Source organism: Anas platyrhynchos, chromosome 1 (genome assembly GCF_047663525.1).
Source record: "Anas platyrhynchos isolate ZD024472 breed Pekin duck chromosome 1, IASCAAS_PekinDuck_T2T, whole genome shotgun sequence".
In the NCBI taxonomy this organism is placed as follows: domain Eukaryota; kingdom Metazoa; phylum Chordata; class Aves; order Anseriformes; family Anatidae; genus Anas; species Anas platyrhynchos.
The window spans coordinates 178,194,541-178,214,682 of record NC_092587.1 but is presented as its reverse complement, the minus strand read 5'-3'; the positions used below and the strand labels follow the sequence as shown (position 1 = coordinate 178,214,682).

The window sequence follows — 20,142 nt, the reverse complement described above, 5'->3', positions numbered from 1 at the left end:
CAGCCCCTCTTAACCTCTGCCACAGGTAAACACCGAAGCATTTCCCCTACCCTAAAATAAACGAGAGGTGCCTGGTTCTGCAGTCACCCCTGTCCTGAGGAGCAATACCACCTAGGGAAGAATTTTTAACAGGCAAATCTGCTCAGCTGCACAGCTTGGGGATTCTAACAAAGAGGTCAATGTCTGGCCAAACCAAGAGCGCTCCTTCTCAGGAGTGGAAAATACAAACTCAGGTGTGGAAATGGAGCTGCTTTGTATTTCATAAGCTAGATTTTGAATTTTATTTGAAAAACATTTAAAAAATTGAAAGAAAGGTTGATCTGCAGTAGAAGAAAAGCAGTCTTGGGCATTCAAGTATAAAAGCAACACACAAAATTATGTACAATTTTCCTCGACTATACTGCAATGGCCTAAAAAGGTGTTCTGGTCAACTAATGCCGTTGCAATTACTACTGATTTCTACCTGCATGCTCTCAGTAAAGGATCTGTCATTACAACAAACAGGAAAGCCTTGGCAAACATTTAATTCCACTTCAAAAATTCTAATATTTAGGAAGACCAAGTCATGCTCCTTTTCTTACTCCCATGCAATAGCATTTGATGATATTAAATAGCATAGTGCCATAGAAAAGAGCCTTTTTTCATTTAATCATCTCCATTTTTTAAGATTAGGTGTAGCAAATATAAAAAGAGCAAGCACGGAAATGCTATCAGTGTTGAACAATGTTTTTATCTGAGTTGACACAAACTATTTTATGCAAGGCAGTCACTGCTGACAAGTTACTGAAAAAATAATACTCACTCATTTCTGCAAGCTTTTGTTGGAACTTGGACTCCTGGGGTAGGTGTTTACTGCAGACAGAAAGCATTTGAGTAAAGAGATGTTAAAAAAAATATATATTTTTTATCCTGATAAACCTAACTGTAAATCAGTATTAATTAATTTCAGTGCTATTGCCTTATTTTACAAAGATATGCTATTTTTTCTTCCAAAATAAACTCAAGAGGTGATTGATTTCAACACTGAGGACAACAGCATGATTTAGATTTAGCACTCAGCAGAAATACCAGGATGCTGAATGTACAGGCACTGAATAAATCCTTGCTTTTGACATCATGACACCAAGTGTCCTATTAAATATTATGCTTCCAGCTCTCACTTAAAATTTTTCAACTTCCACAACTATATATAGACATGGGGCTGCATTCTGAAGGCCCTGAGAACCAAACATCGTTTGGTTCAGTTTACCAGAAGTCCAAGAACAATCTCTTACCTCCCATCTGCTTCATCTTGCCCTTCTATATCAAAGCGCAGCCTCTTTAGTGGCTTAGGAGCGTCGCTCACTTCGGCACCGCGCTTCAGCTGTCTCTCACTGTTGCACACCATCTGGTTTATTTTTTGAAACTTTTCAGAAGTCTGAAATGACACAAAAATAGCGAAAGAATCACCAATAAATCCTGCAACTACTCGAAATTCCCAGATTATCCACTACAATATTGCAAGTTCTAAAGCTGCAGCCTAAGAACTCTGCTTTTAAAATGTTTTGCATTTGATTTTAGTCATTGTGAAAGAAGGTAAAGTCTGAATATTTGAGAAAAGGTTAATAGTACACCCCCTGTAATCCTTGTGCTTACAAATTCCATGAATTACTACATTAAATTAGAAACACTGGCTGGTTCTACAGCTGTCAGGAGGCTCTTTCATTCCTCCCAAAGTTACACGCATTCCAGATCAGACAAAAATTGTAAAACTCACCCCAAACGACTCTCCAATGGACACCAGAATTCTGCCAAATGAAGAAAACAAGTGTTTCAGATTAAGTGACATTCCAGAATGAGACACAAAAAGAACCATTAATTTAAACAGCTTCGCATAAGACACTAACGAGCTCTCTTCCTCCCTGTGCCAAAAGTGCAAACCCATCCCGCGCTTTGCCGTGTTCCGATCATTCATGTTTCCATTAGGGCCAGTGAAAACTCAATCGCCAAACCAACCGTCCCATACAGATCATCAACTAGAAACTGTGGCCTGAAAGAATCTAAGGCCTGGCAGCCCATCCCCTATCAACAGGAGGACATTTCAGTGCTGAGTACCTGATGATCATCCCTTAATTAGAAAACCTTCAGATGTTTGCTAATCAAATTATCTTGATAAACTACAGCGTGCAGTTCTCTGGAGTCCCAACAACTCCACTTGGCTCAAAGAAATAGTTGCAACCAACATACCGAGACCTCGGAGTCATCTTTGTGGGAGACTGAAACCCATCAGAGAATTTGTATGGGCTCTTCAAGGGCGAGATGTAGATGTTATTGCCAGCAGGGACACGCCGAGGAGAAGTGGAAAACTGGTAAGGGCTGCGAGGAGCGTGTGGGATAGGTGACAGAGTAGGAGGCTAAAAAATAATAAAATAATGATGTTTTAGTGTCTATATATTCCTATTCTGTTAAATAAGCAATACTGAACACAGCTAACGGCCTTACCCTGTTGGAGGCATACTGCAAAATGTTCGTTTTCAGCTTCTGCATAAACACCAAGTTGTAGAAGACTATAATGGAGTCGTACTGTTCCTCCCTGATAAGAACACGTTTGAAGGTCTGCGTAGGGTGAGAAAGCCATACACGACAAAAAGAAAAAAGGAAAAAAAATTACATTTGACAAACTCGTAACGCCATTCATAAACTTTGTGGCATGTGTCAGGTACCAGCCTTTGTTAACTACTATTTCGAACTGTTTTTTTCCAAATACAGATGAACATCAGTAGAGGTTCCTCCTTAATTAAGCAGCACATCCCTTTCTTTACTGTGAACATTGTTATAGTACTGATTAACTATGTTTTCCAAATTTAAGCTCCATTTACTTTCACACATCCAATTGTCATTAAAAAACAAGGCTTTGCTACTTTTGCTACTAGGATCAAGGCTGAAAAACTCTTCATTTCTCACCTGACACGGATAAAACAGTTCTTCAGGTTTGGAGATAGAGCTCAGGGATTTAACCAAGACACATTGAGAAATTCTGCTACTAATAGGATGCTTACAGTTCAAAGAACTGTTTTTTTTCTACTGAAGCAACTTTTTACATTAGAATTGAGCCTGTAACTTTAATAGGCCTCCCTACACTTACGTACTTGAAATATAACCACATTTTTATTGGAAATATCTACAGAAAGTAATCTATCTCCCCTCAACAGTCAATGGAAGTTAGGTAAATCTAAAGCAACTTGGGTTGTTTTTGAAAAATCCTGTTAGTACTACATCTGAATCTTCCATCTCATCTCCAAATAGAACCATAAACTGTTATTTAGTATCTCAAATTGCCTTCTGAGAACTACTAACCTACCCGTGCAAGACGTTTAAAGAAACATTTAGTATTAGAGCTAGTTTTCTCATCCCCCAAATTAAGATAAAATTAAGCATTTGGAGAGTTTGTACTGAACATAAACATTTGTATGCCTGGTTTTTCATTTTAGACAGAGAAAAACAAGTAAAAAATTTGTTTATCATATTGTATATCATATTAAAGAATTTCCATACCTCTTGGTTTGTATTGGGAAGCTCCTTGTACGCTGAAACTATTATCTTAAATCTAAGATCCACATTTTTTACTTTGCATATGCCATACATGGAACACATCATGATCTATTAAAGAAACAAGGAAAAAAAAAAAAAAACAACTCAAAATGCAGCAAATTAATTTGGGCTTTTCATTTCAACTTTTGAAATCCTAATTTTTCTGTGATACTCTTCTGTGCTTTCATGTTTTTAAAACAGAAAGCAATTCTAGCTTCAGCGAGAGCAAAAGAAGCTTTGCTATTGACTTTGAAACTTTCCTAATGGCTGTTCTTGAAATAAACAAAAGCAAAAGCTCAGTTTAGAAGCCTTCTGTTACTGACTGTGGTCTGAAAGTCACCGTGCTATTCACCTTCATAAGAACTTTCAGAAAACATCAACTACTGTTCCCTCCATTTCTGTAGGACAATTAACTAATTGCAGCTGGCAATACCTTTTCAAACCCATTTCACAGACTGGAACTTTAGGGTCCAATAGCAAAACAAGGATTAGTCAAATATTTTGTCTTCCCAAAGAAAACCAGTATTTTCTTACACAAATTAATAGTAAATTTGCTCTCTGTTCATTATTTTGAAAATAGCCATAAATGGTATTTTGAGCATTTCACAGTACTTAGAAACAAACCTGAGAAGATCAAAAATAGACTTCACTAAGTGGGTAATTTCTGCTGTGAGTGATCAATAAGGAAATAAAAGCTCAGATCATAATTTTTAGCAGTTAAAGAATGCATAAGGAACATTTTGTGCAGGAAAGCCTTTTGAAACTCTTTTTTTTTTAGTGTTACCTGGTCCAAGTGTCTGTCTCTCATAAGCTCATATTCATTTTGCAGCGTGTGCTGGAAGAGGGTCCAGATCAAGTGTTCCAGGTCAGGATGTTCAGAGAGAAGCCGAAAGAACAGGGTATGTAATCGATTATAGGCCAGTAGATACACTTGAGGGACAGAAAAGAAAAATAAACTGAAATGGTAATAATAGGGGTATACAAAATAAGAAGAACATGATGGAGGATGGACAGCAATTAAGTGTTTACCATCTCCCACTGTAAGAACTATGAGCTATCAAACCAACTAGTTAGGTTCAAAAGAAATGGAAGTGGACACATGGAAGTCAACACTGCACAATACTGCACATATGTCCGTGTCGATTCAAAAGGTCTGGACAAGCATTTAGAAAATGAATCCACTGAGAGTTATTAAGCAGATATATCACAGAAAGCTCAGGAAAACCCCCAAGCTGGAAAAAGTCAAAGCTTAGAAAAGCATTCAGGGGAAGCATCACATAAGCTTGCCCATTTCTTAAGCTTTCCGTGACACTTATTTATGGTCACTGCTGGAAGAGGGATATTATGATAGACAAACCCTTCATTGAAGACAATGTGGTCATTCTTACAAACAGTAGATAAGCTTTCAGCTGAAGCTTAGTCTGTAGAGTGCACTCGTTAACCCACTGGCACCATTTTACTATTTCTTTCAATAGCAGTTCCGTTAAGGGTTTGTATGGCCTTTTGCTACATATTTCTATCATTACCTCTTAAGAATGTTGAGCTCCAAAACAAGAAAAGGATAAACGACCAGAGGTAACTTTGTAACTTCGTTAAGTACAGAAGCTACAAACCTTTTTTGTAGAACAGAGAGAGGGAGGTAGATTTTTGTGGTTTCTGTGATTGAGAGCTTGCAGCTGGCTGAGCATCTGGATTGGAAGTAGCACTGTGAGGGTGTCCAGATGCTTTCTTCTTAGGAGATCTCACAGGAGAAAGATACCTGGAGATTTAAATTCTATTAAGCACTTAACAGCACAAGATAAAGGAATAATTTAAAAGGAATAATGCTTGCACAAACTCTTCCCTCTCCCCCCATGAGACTAAACGAATCAATACTGTAACCAGTTATTCCCATATCAGAAATAAAAATTCAAATTATTAATTAAATACTGATCTGTATTCCTTCTTACTACAGCTCCAAGGAGCAAAAGAAATGTGTTAGTGATAGCACAGAGGACCTGCATCATCTTTCTCTCCTCCTTCCCCTCCTCTTACCAAACTTGTACTCATCCACTCACTCTGCTAACTAACCTCAAGCCAAAACCCAACTAACCGCAAGTCAAAATCATTTTACTGATAAGGGGACTTGTTTATTCCTAGACAAGGTAACAGTTTGCAATTGCAAGTTCGATGGGGCTTGGATTTAAATATTAAGGGAGATATTAGCTGTACATTTCACTAGACACCAAGCGTGCACGTCACTTACAGGTCTGCTGCAGTGTGGTTATGTTGGAGAGGCACATTTAGAGTGGAGGCGGGCTCAGGCTGATCAGTCTGACCTTCTCGCTCTTTCGACTGCTTGATAAGATCAAACAGAGGTGAATCCTAGAAAAATCACAATAGCAATACATTACACTGAGAAGAGTCATTGCATAGATTGTATTCCTTCCTAAAATGACCCCCAAAATATGCTCCTTTAATTAATGCTTTCAGATCCTTCAGAACACTCATGCTTTGTCCGCTAATACCAACCAATTTTAACTATTAAAATACATCAAACATTTTGTTCTGTCCAATAGATACAAGTCAATTGCAGAGTTCAGACACTGCTGCTGTATTCTGAAGTCTCTTATTGATCCCTATTAAAAAGCTGTTCCTGAAGAGAAAAGTAAATGGCACATCAAGTATGAAGACAAAAGGTTGTGTTGTCAAAAAACACACGTGTGACTAGAAGATAACTGATGAAAGAAAGGGACTACTGCTGCTACAATATCCGCCTAATATTTTACACATGATAGATAACATACAAAACACAGTCAGAACTCATCTCATTGCACCAGGGACTATGCAGATCTCTGCAATACCATTTTTGGATGTGATTTTCCTAGGGCGACTTTTGGCAAGGGCTATATCACTCTGCAAGCATTAAATCTCTGCCCTTACACCCAGCTGGGATCTTAAAGGCAAGTACAGTGACCTGATCCTGCTTTGGTAGCTTATCTCCGACGTTACCCAGCTTTCAATAGGTAACCACGCTGATGGAGAGAAACTCCAAAACATCACTTTGACCTTAAAGGACATATTTAACTTGAGGAAAAAAAAAAGAAGTCCACACATTTGGATTTTAGGTCAGTTATCTGGACTTTAGGCAAGGCAGCTGGAATAAACTTGAACCAACTAAGACCTTGAATTAAGGAAGCAATGAAGAGAGGATGTAAGTGAAATGTAGATGGTTCTGGTCAAAGTAACATTAGTACTACTGCTGACAACAGTAACAAACAGCACTCGTGCAGAAACAGAATCTCAGGCTTTTGCCCTTTGCGTGTCACGTACAGGGCAGAATTCTGCTGAGACAGCAAGTCTTCACGGGAAAATAATTTGGCATTGAATTTAAACCTAATTTTGAAAACACAAGGTTGCTGGCTTCTGTTTTTTACACTTTCTTTAAACAGGACTCTCATCCTTGAGCTGAATTTTGCCTGCCAAGAAGGCAGCATCAGAAGTCCAGAAGCAACTGAACAACATCTTACAGAAAACCAGCTGCCTTCTCAGAGTTGAAAGCGGTGTTAGTAAAGACAGGGTAGAAACAGAAATTCAGCTTTTTCCTCCAAATGGTCTCCTAAAAGCCACAAAATCAGTCAGGTCAACACTTTGTACATAAAATGTCATCTGACTGTCCAAGGCCTGACTGATCCTACAAATGCATGTATTACTAACAACATATCATGACAATGACAAACCTGTACAATAACAAATAGGAACATAACATGCTGTTAAGCAAGCTGAAGGTGATTCTCACTGGTTTTAATAGTATTAAAACCAGCATTAAGACCTCCTTTTAGTCTTATTTCTAAAAGAGCACTTTCCTTCTTAAGTGTGACAACTACAAACAAAGAGCAACAAGATGAGAGCAGCTTGAGATTTACAATTCTTCACATTGTGTAATTCTTAAATTAGGATTTTGGCAATACTGAAGCAGTTCCATCCATAACAGAAAAACATCAGTTACTGACTCATAACCACACAGTTATTTCTCCATCATTTCTCAACCAGATCTTGGACTGGCTTGCATCACCCTTCCTTGTATTTAGGAATGCACGTGCTTTCTCACTTGTCTCTTTTGGTGCTTCCCTTGATGAAAATGCAGACGTGACCTCCATTTCTTATTCTTCTGGCCACTTGGCCCTGCTCTTTTTTATTATTCCCAACAGCATCTCACTACGCTCTGAAAAATCCAGTTTTTTTTTCCTAGAGCAATCGCTAATTCATTCTGAAAACATTTCTCGATTCCTTGACTAAGAGTTAATCGCACTTCATTTGTTTAATGTTTTAACTACAATGACTGGAAAGCATTTTTTTAAATAAACATAAGTAGAAGAAAAGGGAATTGATATAGGGTGAGAAAGAGGTCAAGAAATGGAAACAGAAGTCACAGTTTTTGAAGTTAGCACTTGAGACCAGAAGTTCCAGGTCCTCTTCTCAACCCTGCTCCAGTTTTCACTAAACAGTGTGGTTTTATTAATCACATCATTTAATTGCAGAATCACAGAATATCCTGAGTTGGAAGGGACCCAAAAGGATCATCAAGTCCAATCCTTGGCTCCACAAAGGACCACCCAAAAATCAGACCATGTGCCTGAGAGCACTGTACAAACACTTCTGGAACTCTGGCAGACTCAGTGCCATGACAACCACTGCCCTGGGGAGCCTGTCCCAGTGCCCAAGCACCCTCTGGGTGCAGACCCTTTCCCTAACCCCCAGCCTGACCCTCCCCTGTCCCAGCTCCATGCCGTTCCCTCGGGTCCTGTCGCTGTCCCCAGAGAGCAGAGCTCAGCGCCTGCCCCTCCGCTCCCCTCGTGAGGGAGCTGCAGGCCGCCATGAGGCCTCCCCTCAGCCTGCTCTGCTCGGGGCTGAGCAAACCCAGGGACCTCAGCCGCTCCTTTGGGCACTGACAGTTTTGTGCCCTCCTTACCCTGTGGCACCCAGGATTGTCCCACACCAGCTGCAGAACCCAGTGCTTGTTAACCTTCATGTGGCTGGTGATTGCCCAGCCCGCTGATTTGCCAAGATCTCTGCAAGGCCTCTCTAACCTCCACAGAGTCAGCAGCTCCTCCTAATTTAGTATCATCTGCAAACTTGCTCGGTATGCATTCCAGTCCTGCACCCGGGTCATTTATAAAAATACTGAAGAGAACTGGCCCCAGAATGAGCTCGCGAACCCAACCAGGGACTGGCTGCTGGCCTGGTGTAACCGCACATAGTACAACCCTTTGGGCCAGATCTGTCAGAGAACTGCTCACCCATCGCATCACACACTTCTCTAGCTGTGTGCTGGACATTTTGTGCAGAAGGATACTGCGAAAGACGGTATCAAAAGTTTTGCTGAAATCCACAAGGATTACATCTACTGGCTTCCCTTGGTCAACTAGGTGGTCTAAAAGGACCGTAAAAGGTCATCTTTGTTATAGAAGGAAATTAAGTTTGTTAAGCAGGACTTTCCCCTCATGAACCTGTGTCAGATGTGACCAGTGACTGCACTGTCTTCCAAGAGTTTTTCAGTAACTCCCAGAATAACCTTCTGCATAATCTCACCAGACACCGAAGTGAAACCGACAGGCCTGTAATTACCAGGGTCTTCTTTCTTACTCTTCTTGAAAACTGGGATGACATTTGGCAGCTTCAAGCCAACTGGGACCTCTCAACATTCCCAAGACTGCTGACACTAATTGAGAGAGGTCTCTTAGTGAGATCAGCCAGCTCTGAATACCCTGGGATAAATCCCATTGGGCCCCATAGACTTATATGCAGCAAATACCATAGAAATTCAGAGCTGGCCGAGTTTATCATTCCCACAGTCACAATCTTCCAACTCAGGGTATCCCAGGCCCCATCACCAGAGTTAGAAGTGAAGAAGTCATTAAACGTCTCTGATAATAACAGAATGAGAGGAGACATGGCAGCTTGCTACCTATGAAAGAGATCTGCCAATTTTTAAATCATTTTCCCCTCTCTCTTTACTCCTATTTACTAGCATTAACATTCATTCAATCTCAATGCAAGTCAATCTGATGCACTAAAATAGCAGAAATGTAACATAAAGAAAAAAATTGGTTTGAGTTGAATCAGCTCAGAATCGAGCAAACAAAGCTAGAGCAAGAATTAAGAACAGCCAAGGCAGCAACTAAGGTTAGGAACAAAGTAGGAAAGAGCAGAAAACAGGGAGTACAAGATCTCCCACATTTACTGGAAACAACCTGTTGAATCAGCTGATTTGCACATGAAACTTTACCCTATGGGAATTTATATGAAAAGTGCTGCTTTCCATCAGGTAGATGAAGTACAGCAAGCAAGCAGATATTCATTGCATTGAAACATCTACTTATAGAGACAGAGTAGTAGGATACAGCAAACCCAGTACATCTCCTGGCTTCCCAAAATTCTCATTGACCCAGTGGTAACAAATAAATAAAATGTGTGACCAGAAATGAGTGGTTGTCACATCCCAGCTGGCTTCCAGCAGCAGAGGCTGGCCGGCACGAGAAATGGTGGGATGTGTTAAAGCATTGACTCAATGGGTTACCTTGGGCAAAGCACAGTCACCCGTGACCTGACTGCAGAAACCTGGCTAGTAATAGGGCTGCAGGAGGCAGGCCAAGGTTATTTGGTTTTTAGACCTGGTGAAATGGAACGTGAGCATCCCAACAGTTGTCATTTCCACTTTGTGGCTGAAAACGCTTTAGGTTAAGCCATCTACCACTATTACTCGTGGCTTTCCACATGCACAGCCACACATGGCAAATGAAAAGTAGGTACCAACTGCACCGACAAAACCAGTGCCTCACAAAAAACAGAGACAATGTTGAAATACACCGAGGTGAGTTTTTGCAAATGCATCTATCCTCCACCCTACAAAATAAATCAGCTATCAAGGTCTTAATTATAACCCTGCCTCTTTTATATATAAATAAACATGAAAAATACTTGTATTTAGTGAATCTTGAGTGCATTCTGCAGCTTGCAGTCATTTTCCAAGGCCAGAAATTACCCAGAGCTTATCAGTGCTAACTCTGTTCAGCTTCAGCCACACTATTTAGTATTCAACAATCTACCTCTCACTTGAATGAACAAAATATGATGTCAATAACCAGACCATTACCAGTCCCCTAAGTAAGAGTCAAAAAAAAGAACTTTAACCCCCCAGGTCCAGCTTTATCTAGCAGGACCGTTAATCAGTAACTCGTTTCTGAAGTGACATTATTCACACTATCTTTTACAAATTTTATATTGCTTTTCTAAGCTTTTAAGCAGCACTTCAGGTCAACAGGTCACCTCCAATGCATTCCTTTCACGTGAAAGGAGCTTTGCGCAATTTTTACCTTAATGCTAAATGCAGCCACAGAATAAATTTTACTAATAAAAATAACGGGATGCTGCTTTTCCTTTGGGACTTCCACGTGGTAGCTAGCCAAGTCCTATTTTAGTGGTGCGAAAAGGGAGAAATCAAGTAAGAAGTCAGTCGTTTGACTCAGCTTCTTAGGGTCAAATGGCCATTGGCAGCAGAGCCAAGAACAAGACAGAAATTTGACTCAGTCCCCTCTCACATCAACTGTAACTGCAAAACCAAACTGCAATTAGGTGGGGGTTAGTTCAGGAAACCTCTGCAGGATGTTTCCCTGCAACAAATACCTGCACTGCAAGCACTTGCAGTCATTTTTCTCAAGTCTGCAAGCTCCTTTTCTGAACAAAGTAGGCTGAATTTCTTGCTGGCTAATCTTTATTTGGCTATGATGAAATACAGGACACACGGGTGCTTCCCAGCTTCCTGGTCTTTATATCAGCTCTGTCCCAGCTCCATGTTTAACGGGACTTTGGTTTCCATGAGAAGATTAAATGAAGGACTTAAAGCCTTAAATACAGACAATAGCTACCCTGGGGTTTGGGTGTAGCCCACTGATTATAAAGGAAGTCCCTGAGCAGCCTTCCTCTCAGGCAGTGTTAATTAGCACTTTACAATATTTTAAGATCTGCTTTTCTCTTTATTTTCCACCGCTTCATGCTTCCCTTCTTTACAGTAATTTTCTAATCGTTTTTTAGTTATTTGCTGCCCATTATATATTTTAATATAATGTTTATCACTACATTGTGTATCTCAATGCCTAGCAACGTTGTGGGGTTTCTCGTTTTTTGGATAATTAACACCACCACAAATTACTGAATCAATCAATACGACACATAACATTAATAAATGTTTTTCTTCATAATATGCTAAAAGGTAGATGTGATTTTACCATGGCAAAATAAAGCTAATTTAGAATTGACAACCTTGGAATGAAAGGACAAGGACCAGATGGGAGCTATCGACTTCCATTCCTCCTGTCCGGGACTGAATTACATGCTTAGAAAGCTGACTTTGGTTTGCAATTGTATGTTCAGAAACATTGCACAACAACTGGTATTCAGAATTTTGGAGTAATTTAGATCTGCCAAACCAAAATGTACTTCAGTCTACATTTCAAGAGTATTGCCATGGAAAAAAATGCAAGATTAAGGACTGTTTTAATTTCATTTATATGTACACATCTCCTACTTCGTGAGCTGTTTATATAAATTATGCTCCCATTAGGGCTTGTTATTACAAAATTTATTAAGATAACATTAACAACTGCAGTGTTAATGGTGTAATTCATCTAAGAATATTGTCAGATCTGCTTTTAACTCCTTAGAACAGCTATGTTTAATATAAGTCCTCCTAACTTAGGGCTAGTATAACACTGGCTTACAGAACAGAATGTTGTCATCAAGCTTTGTGATAATCTCCTTTTATCTAAATGCGAAACGGACAGAGGAAAAAAGAGAGAAAAAACAATGTTAATTAGTCCTGGTCATTTGAGAGCTCTATTTTATCAGGCTTTTCCTCCTCACACAAAAGACTTGGAAAGTCATAAACTACAAAGAAGGTGACAAGCAAACACTGATAGCATTTGCAAATCAGCCAAACTCCAATTATTTGAAGTCCTTGACAGAAAGCACATGAACAGCTGATCTGAATGGGAGTGTCCTAGCCCAAACCCTACTAGGAACTTTCTATTCCAGTTCTCTCTTGTCCCAGATTCTCACAAAAAAAAATAATAATTAGGTACTGCACCACAGAAAGAACAACTATTCTCTGGTCTGATACTTTGAACCCCTCATGGAAACGTGGATTCTGCTGTAGATAGTCTCTAGCTACCTATATACGTATTAATATGAAATCAAGCATCTCTGAAGGGAGAAACTGTTATTTCATATAAAGAGCTAGTTGAAGGCCCAATGAAAAATAAGCTGAGATATCTTCAGTTAGAGAAGGAAAGCCAGGTCACCACAAGCCAGGATATGCGTCTTAAATTAGTGTTGCTTTAAATAAGGCAGTAAACCCATTATCTTTATAGTTCCTCTCCACTTTCAAAACTGTTCTTCATAAAATGGCTCTGTACGAACCAATTCTCTATGTATCACAAAGCTGATCTGTAAATGTCCACGGGGCCACCCCACTACAGGATGTAAGAGCATCACCAAGACATGATTCCCAGAAATGAAGAAGGATGCACGTGACATCTTCTGGGAGACCACCACATGTGCATCTTCCCTAGAAATTAGAAGGAAGATGCGAGAAAGATATAAAAAATTCAACAAGTGTACCACAGCAAGATGAACAATTGACAGGCAGGATTAGGTATCGGGGCTGACAGATGCTTTTAAAGTAGAAATAAAGTCAAGCTAAATTTAAAAAGTGAAACAGGACTCAAGCAATCTTCTAGCAATCTTTTTTTCCTTCAGTTTTTAAATGTTAACCGTAAAGATGACAGACCTGTTGTGTGAAGACTGACTAATGCTATTGGTATGTGTAAAAAATACTACACAGACAGATGATAATACTCTGCAAATATGAAAACTACTGACGCAGCAATTGCTTTGTACCTCTGCAAACCAATCAGCAGTTGAATATTGAAGAAAAAAAAATTAAACCATGGGCATCAAGACCGTTCCTGTTTGCCAAGGTGGTGAAACTAACTTTTGAAAGAATTACTTCGAAAGGAGTTTGGAAAAACAGCCTCCACAAAGAACTGTGTCTTTATTTGACTATTTGGTTCAAAGCACTCAGAAAGACCCAGGGAAGACTGCTGCTAACATGGCTTGCTGTAGGCTCCTGCGTGGCTTTCTTCAGCAGCTTTTCTGCTCAACACGCACCCAACTTGCACCCCTTTTTATTAAAAAAATAAATAAAGTTAGTTACCTAGCATTAGTTACCTAGCAAGCCTTTCAATATTCAGCACATTAAAGCCTTAACTACACAATGCTCTAAGCCATCATAAGCCAGTATTGCAGCAAAACACAGTCCCAAACCCCTCCATCAACCTGCTCTGTCCTTCCAACTATCCCCAACCTGTCTTGTGCAAGCAGAGTTGAGTGGCTGAATGGAGAAGTGGACCAGGAACTGTTGTTTTTTGTTGGTTTTTTTTTTTTTTTTCTGTTCTGCTGTTTTTTCTTAATTTTGGGCAGGGGATGCCTTAGTTGTACACTCTGAGGTGCTCTATTTATGGCACCTTTATGGCAGTGCTGGTGTCTGCATCTGGTCAAATGAAGAAACAGAAATTAGAAGCTGTAGGATGACACGAGACATCATCTTTCAGTGGCAGTACCAAGGCAGAGAAAGGGAAGTTATGCCTCACAAATCCCAGGATTTCTCCTCTAAAGTAGTGGAAGCCAGCCGTGAGCAGGGTGCTCCTGCAGCCAGAGGGGGTCCTGATGCAGTGGATTTACTTGGGTGGGCATCCAAGCTCCACCACAGACACTCTCTCACTCCCCCTCCTCAAAAAGGAAAGGGGGAGAAAATACAATGCAAAGGGCTGTAAGGCTGAGATCAGGATGGGGAGATCGCTCAGCAATTACCATGACAGGCAAAACAGACTCAAAGTAGGTAGACAGCAAAATATATTGCCTGTTACTAATAAACTAGAAAAGTGAGAAACAAAGGAAAGAAACAAAAACACCTTCATCCCCAGCCACTCTGTTCCACCTCCTCCCCTTGACAGGCACGGAAGAATGGGGCTGCGGTCAGTCCCTGACCCTTCATCTCCGCCACTCCTTCACAGTCCCTCTGCCCCTGCTCCCCATGGGGTCCCTCCCACGGGATTCTGGCACCCCCAGCCCCCTGCTCCTGCGTGGGCTCCTCTCCACGGGCTGCAGCATGGAGATCTGCTCCATGTGGGACCCATGGGCTGCAGGGGGACAGCCTGCTCCACCAGGGGCCTCTCCACAGGCCGCAGGGGAACTGCTGCTGCCTGCCTGCAGCACCTCCTGCCCTCCTGCTGCACTGACCTTTCGTTAATGATGGGGAAAAGGTGGCAGGACCAGGAAGGAAAGGCTGCTACTAGTAGCACAAAATGCTCAGTTTTAGGTGAACCAAACACACTGCAGAAAGATCTCATGATTTTCAGTGACAGGATGACGAAGTTGCCATGGCACTTGACGATAAAAACAAAAATAATGAACAAAAATTACCCTAACTTTACATTCACTCGGGCTGCATAATCACTATTATTCTATGAGATATTCAGAGTTGGTGTGATTCTGAAAGCGCCAACTCAATGCTCAGAAGTCAAAATGTAAAGAATTATTAGGAAAATAATAAAAGTTACCATTGTGCCAGTACAGTAGTGGCCCATGGCAGGAATTGAGGAGACATTTCTGCTCAGAAAGAGCAGTCAGGCACTGGGACGGGTTGCCCAGGGAGGTGGTGGAGTCACCGTCCCTGGGGGTGTTCAAGGAGAGGTTGGACGTGGTGCTTGGGGACATGGTTTAGTGGTGACACTGGTGGTAGGGGGATGGTTGAACCAGGTGATCTTGGAGGGCTTTTCCAACCTTAATTGCTCTGTATCTTTATGGTTCTGCTGAACATCATCAATGTAAGTGACACCGTAGCCTAGTCCTGCACATACTTTTCCCCACAGGCCTCTTCCAGATGGATCTTTGGTCTGAACTGGCAGGGCTGCTACAGAAAGAACCTTAGCTGAAGTCATCAGCATGTTTATTGCCTAGCTCCCCGTTGTAGCCAGGCTTCGGTGTGACTAATTTTTGGACACACCTTACTTGTCAAGGGTTTTTTTTAAGCAAAAGCCAAATGTCTCAAAGACAAACCGAGCTCCTACCAGTACCCCCCCAACACTCAGCACAAGAACTTATCTACAACTCATAAACTAAAACCCATCCTATGTTATGTGAGCCGTTGGGCTGTCGGAAATGGTGATGCATCATCAGTCAGCACCAAAACGTCCTGCCAAAAATCTTGAGGTTGAGAATTGTATCAACAACCTCAAGCAGTAAGAACACTGCAGGGTGTGAAGACATTTTTAGGAAAGGAAGTCGAGAAGAGATGCTTTAGAGGACCATTACATTAACGTTTCATTTCTGCCTGACTCGCACAGTCACTGTTCCCAGAACAATTAACCCCGAGCAGCAGTTCCAGGAATTACTTGTCTGAGTACAAGTGTAGACACGACCTTCCCCTCACTTCTCTGATCCTCTTCGATCCAGCAGAATACTCCGAGGTGATTACAAAGCAGCATTAAACGTGGATGAAAATAAGCCAGCGTAATGGCATGCCGATGAAAACGTGCAACTTCAGCCCATGAGCGAGCCTGTTACCTCCTTTTCCTCACAGCCTGTGCTGGGACGCATATCACAGCGCATCAGCTCTGCCCTTGGATGAGGCATTCCCAAAAATTCATCATACTGAAACCTCTAACTTTGACTAGCTGCTCAAAGCCCAACTGGCAACGCGCATCTTTTCCATGAAAAAACATTTAACACGAATTTCCTTCAGGCACCAACAACATGGCATCCTTCAGATCTTTGCTTAAAGCCAGTAATTCAGTTTCAAGTCTCATTTTCTTTCCAGTTTCTCCTTAGCTGGACAGATTTAGGCACAACATATCACCAATAACTCCCTTAAGCCAGGTAAAGCAGTAAGCGTGCTGGGAAACTTTGTGGCCAGCAGCTTTTAAAAGCAGGACAGCATCTTTTAACAGAGCCAAGGATTTGAGGAATTATGAATTGAACAAAACTGTAGACAACAAATAATCTGCTGAGAATGTGGATGTCTAGAGCTGCAAATATAGAAAGATTAATCCTCTAGAAAAGGGAGCATTAGCTGGGAAGAGTTACATCTTCTGAAACCTGTAGGAACCGACTGCTATACGATTCTGAAGAGCAAAAAGTATTGCAAGTGCTATGCAATATACTTCGTATAGTTTAAGTAGAAAAAGGAGACAAAGAAATTGGAGTTTCAAAAGCAACCTGATGTCGTGTTTCATATCAAAATACAGCAACACAAGCACGAATGCTGTTTTATGCAACAGATGTAATGACCACTCCTAGAAAGTATCCCCATCTGCAAAAAATTACACATGAAAATGAGAAGAAAAAATTAAATTTGTAGCAAAACTATCTTACAGTAGAGAGTAACAACATTCTGGGCATAAACCCATCCCTTAGGACAGCTTTTGGTCTTTCTTTGAACCTTTACTTCTGTGATGACCATTGCAGAATGGGCAAACGCTGCTGCCTTACAAGCAGTTGGTTAACAATCAGATAAAATAGGGTAAAATGGAGGTAGGGAGTAGGGCACAGGAAATCAGATTAACATTTTACAAACTCCTTGGGTTGGACTAGATGACCTTCAGAGGTCTCTTCCAACCCAAACTGCTCTATGATGCTATTATTAGTCAGTCTTCATTGAGGACACATTCCTCCCAATCTGAAAATAAGAAATTCTGTTTTCTTAATACAATACAGAACAGTGTCAAAATCATCAAAACATCCCCAAACTTCTCAATAACTTATCTGAACAGATCTGAAACAAAACCTCGGAAGACACACTGGTATCTGTACTCTCTGAGGTTGCACCCATTTCACACTTTTTAGCGATTCTGCAAATTTCTTATTTTGACATTTGCTCGGTATTTTTCCTGCGGCTCTCTTTGAAAGTTTTACAGCTAATTCTGAAGTGGATATTACAGAGTCTGCCACCCAGATTTCTATCTGGTTATTGCTTCACTCTCCCCACCTCCTCTTGAGGGTAATTTCACTGATCTACAGCATCAGTTGGCTTCCTCTGTTACATATACGTGCAGATACCCATAACAGAAACAATTCTAACATTAGCATATCTACACTAGCTTTTCATACATTTGAGACAGAAAAATATAACCAATATTGTCAAACACATGAGTATTGCCAAGAAACGATGGAATCCAAAGCGTCTTACAATCCAAAGCATCTTACGATGAAATATGCAGAGAATCATAGAATATCATGGGTTGGAAGGGTCCTTACAGACCACCCAGTTCCACCCCCCCTGCCATGGGCAGGGACACCTCCCACCAGCCCAGGTTGCCCAAAGCCCCATCCAGCCTGGCCTTGAGCACCTCCAGGGATGGGGCAGCCACAGCTTCTCTGGGCAGCCTGTGCCAGGGCCTCACCGCCCTCTGGGTGAAGAATTTCCTCCTAACATCTAATCTAAATCTTCCCTCATTTAGTTTAAAGTCATTACCCCTTGTCCTATCCCTATACCCCCTGACAAAGTCCCTCCCCAGCTTTCCCGCAGGCCCCCTTTAGGCACTGGAAGGCCACTGCAAGGTCTCCCCAGAACCTCCTCTTCTCCGGGCTGAACAACCCCAGTTCCCTCAGCCTGTCTTCTTTGTAGGAGAGAATCCAGAGCTACTCCATGATCCTCGGAAACATGAAAGAAAACTTAATAAAATGCAAAATATACCTCCTTTAGTATTTTTGTAACAGCATAAGATGCAGCTGAATCAGCAAAAGAGCATAGAAATCCTAAAAAAGAGGCTAGAAATCTTTATAAAGTTGTTTAAGATCTCAGAGAATATGTTTATGTAGTAAACTACAAATACAGGTATGGTCACTTGGACCTCAGCAACATTTATAAAAAGCTTGAATTAACACTTTCCAAAATTAAACCATTATTATTTTTCAGCAAATAATGTTAAGACATGATATTCAGCACCTCTCCTCATGCCCACTGACAAAAATCTATTTTTGAAGACTCAAAGGCTAGCTCAGGCTCTGGAAAACCAGGCTGGCTGATGGCTGAGCATTTCCCCTTCAGGTATTCAGAGGGAAGTGATGCAGCAAATGACAGATTTATACTGCTTTAAAACACTCGGTTTCCAGTTTGCACCATAAAGCCCAGCATAAATGCTTCTCCATGTAAATACAACAGCCAACTATACAATGCTTGATGGCTTGATGGCATAGGAGACGACTGTTAATTATTACTTAATATAAAAGAAGCTGCTTTCATTCACCTTGGCAGTTTGGGGGGGGAGTGGGAAGAGTGGTTGGATGCTGCCATTGGGAATTATTTGACTAGCAAATAACAGATATGCAGAGAGCTGCAGTGCATAGTACCATAAAAATTATTGTTGCAAACTCAACACCTCTTTTTTTAAGCTTCCTTGAGGCTGTTAAAAATAAATTGCTCAGTTTATTTTTTTTCTTAGCTACCTGAATTACTTGAAACTAACAAAGTACTGTGTAAAGATAAGTGACTCGAGCAAAAAACGTGTTTGTAGACACCAGTGTCTGAGCACCGACATACCGAGACAAAAGTGAGTCAGATCACAAGATAAGCCCTGCAGATGAACAAGCCTGCGTTTAGAGCACTCTGAGCACTTGTGTGACTTCGCAGGGACTTGGGGCAGCAGTATTCATCGTATTCAAGTTTTAAAATCACAGCTACAAGAGGGCAAAGACACCATATTTTTTCTCTGATATGTGATTACCAACCAGATCCCCCACTTCACATCTGAACCCAGTTTTCCTATGTGTAGCCCCGTTGCCCACCTGTTCTGAAACCCAAAACCAGACCTGGACATCAAGGCTCCTTGCAAGAAAAGTGAGGACAACCAGGTGCCTCAGAAGGATGGCTTCAGGAGGGCTCACCAGCACTCACCTAACCAGGGACCCAGAAGCAAGGCCACCAGCTGAGAGATGGGAGTGGGGGTCTTGGGTTTTTACCATGGTACTGAGGAAACGACCCTTCTTTTACATTAAAATGAGGACAAACATTAACATATCCTAAAAAAAATGTGAACTTTCCTGAACAAATTTGATGCCTATTTTTTTTTCTGACAATCAGGTACTCCTGAGTGTTTGGAGATGTATTTATAGAAATCAAGAAACTTGCATGGCCTCTGCTCTCTCCTTTCTCTGTGCAACATTCGTTCCTTGACCATTTTTCTTCGGGTTGTGTTTCTGTTGGCATCTAATTAAAAACTACAGCATACACAAAAGAGAATGTTGTGACTTTCCCTGAAATAATAGAGCAGTGATGTTATATTACACATGAAGTCCGTGTATCAGCAAAGCAGTAAAACTGACTTAGGTGACAAGGTATATGAAATTATCAAATGATCAAAACTTACGTTTCCCCTGATCTCGTTAAATTACAAACATCTTGCTGTTTCCACAAGAAATATGTCAAATTATTCAGTAACAACATGCTTTTTATATTCAAGCCCTCTGGATTTTTCC

The 20,142-nt window shown here is 40.9% G+C and overlaps 1 protein-coding gene across 5 annotated transcripts in view; it reads right to left on the bottom strand.

The window, feature by feature from the left end:
• The window catches only part of RB1 (RB transcriptional corepressor 1), a 79,103-nt gene that overhangs the window by 2,360 nt on the left and 56,601 nt on the right, over positions 1-20,142 (bottom strand). For 4 of the 5 annotated variants that reach the window (XM_027471574.3, XM_072032552.1, XM_072032554.1 and 1 more), the window contains 9 exons: positions 5,816-5,934; positions 5,184-5,329; positions 4,355-4,500; positions 3,535-3,639; positions 2,482-2,595; positions 2,227-2,393; positions 1,757-1,787; positions 1,275-1,417; positions 803-852 (listed from right to left, as the gene is read on the bottom strand). In XM_027471574.3, coding sequence (XP_027327375.3) covers positions 803-852; positions 1,275-1,417; positions 1,757-1,787; positions 2,227-2,393; positions 2,482-2,595; positions 3,535-3,639; positions 4,355-4,500; positions 5,184-5,329; positions 5,816-5,934 — 1,021 coding nt within the window. Of the gene's footprint in view, positions 1-802; positions 853-1,274; positions 1,418-1,756; positions 1,788-2,226; positions 2,394-2,481; positions 2,596-3,534; positions 3,640-4,354; positions 4,501-5,183; positions 5,330-5,815; positions 5,935-8,521; positions 8,597-20,142 lie in introns of those variants that run through there. The other variant, XM_072032555.1, reaches the window with a different exon arrangement.